Source organism: Mesitornis unicolor, unplaced genomic scaffold (genome assembly GCF_000695765.1).
Source record: "Mesitornis unicolor isolate BGI_N332 unplaced genomic scaffold, ASM69576v1 Scaffold54660, whole genome shotgun sequence".
Lineage (NCBI taxonomy): Eukaryota > Metazoa > Chordata > Aves > Mesitornithiformes > Mesitornithidae > Mesitornis > Mesitornis unicolor.
The window spans coordinates 4079-5953 of record NW_010157310.1 but is presented as its reverse complement, the minus strand read 5'-3'; the positions used below and the strand labels follow the sequence as shown (position 1 = coordinate 5953).

At 32.7% G+C, this 1875-nt stretch overlaps 1 protein-coding gene across 1 annotated transcript; it reads left to right on the top strand.

The window, feature by feature from the left end:
• Positions 1 to 580: 580 nt before the first annotated feature.
• Positions 581 to 1188, top strand: MPLKIP (M-phase specific PLK1 interacting protein; the record flags this gene model as incomplete). Its single annotated transcript, XM_010179369.1, has 1 exon — positions 581 to 1188. A coding segment is annotated over one exon (204 nt), but the record flags the coding sequence as incomplete, so codon positions are not given.
• Between the last annotated feature and the right edge of the window lie 687 nt (positions 1189 to 1875).

Genomic DNA, 1875 nt, shown 5'->3' with positions numbered 1-1875 from the left:
CCCTAACGTTCTGTGATTCTGTGATTATGCAATATCTACTTAATCATTGATTACCATCCAGATTGTACATCCAAAAAAGTAATCTGTTCTTAAAATTCACAGAACATTAGTACAGTACATGTTTTTCCCAGTAAGTTCTTTGGGTAGCTAATGCTGTTACACAATGCTGTGTTCAATCTCTTAAGTACTTAATATCTGACTTCTACTCTTGTAAACATTATCAACTCATTCTCAGCCTCTAACTCCGTGTTCTGTTCAGCTTTTTGAGTTAGGTGTGTTGGTGACTTAGGCAGCTTATAAAAAATAGCATGAGGAGCTTTTCTGTAGTTATGTACCAGAGTCATGTAAACAAGTATTTTGGAGAAGACTGTTTTATTGGTTTTTTTCTTATCCTGGTAAATGATCACTCAAAAACGTAGTAAAGTTAATATTTTCTGAGGAAGATGCAGGTGAGGAGTAGTGATTATCATTAATAATCAGCTTAAAAGCTCTGCTGTAATAGAAGGAAACTGTTTGGTTGTTTTTTTTAGTTTGAATTAGTCTATTAAATGTTTCTTTACCTGATGGTTTTCTTCCAAAGGGATCACCCAGGACATCTACGCCATTTGGTACAGCGCATGGCAGAGAGAAAAGAGTGTCTAATGATGTGGAAAACTATTACAGACCTTCAATGCTTGAGGACCCATGGGCTGGCCTAGAGCCAGTTTCTGTTACAGACATAAAACAACAGTACAGCAGTGAACAAACAACATACACTGGTAAAAAAGGGAGGTATTTCAGCTAACACTTTTAAAGGTCAAATAACTCCATCTTGTCGAAAACTGCGACAAAATCTTTACATTTACACAAGATAAACAGTAATCAAAACCATAGATAATAGTTTTATTTGATCACATGTCCACCCTTTTATCCTACTTTATTGCATTGGATATTTTTATTGTATGGGACAGAAAAGAGTGGTAGGAAAACTTACATTTCTGGCTATGTGGAAGTGTTTACTAGCTTTGAAGAACAGTGTTCTTTAATCACCAGCAACTGATTTGTGACTGTTAAAACAGGTTTTTGTATATTTACTTCTTCCATGCCAGACTGTTAGCCTTTTATTGTAAACTCCTCTAGGAGATGGTATTTTTTTGTTTCAGCATTTTTAGAATGAAGTAACTTGGAAATAAAATAAAGATTTGTAAATCCAGTTTTGTAATGTTTGAAGATTATTTAAGGACTTTTGTTAAGGTGTACACATTAACACAAATAGTAATAGTAAAATTAGGTGACTTCTGTAAATGTGCTTGTATGCTGCAGTTAACCTCTGATTTCGTGCGTAGTATTTTTTTGTGAATTGCAGTGTAACATAAAGTTGAAACGTGGCTCTTAGCAATCTTAGGAAACAAATGTATTGTTTTTGGCAAATTTTAATTTGTTGAACCAGCTCATGAGTCATAACCATAATTCTGTAATCATTTGCCTTTGTATTTTAAAAATAATCTTATTTGGAGCAGAATTAGACATTTCTGGGTTATAGTAACAAGTTTGTTCAGTGGCAGTTTAGGTCTGAGAAGCACATAAAACATTGATTAAATAAATGCAACTATTTTCTGGATCCACCTGTTAGAATAGCATAGAATGAACAACAGTTTGTTAAATAGTTGACATTACTACATGCATAGCATCTCTTTTTTAATTAATACAAAATTTTTCAATTTTTTTTAAAATTATTTTTTATTTTTACATATGGCAGGCGTCTTTACCTAGAGAGTTCTTGTTTTATGTATGTGCATGTTATATTTTTATACTGAAGATGAAAACAATGAGGATGTTTTGGAACTTGTCTATACATGAAAGATCCACTCTTAAATCCAGTAGTGAATATTGTAA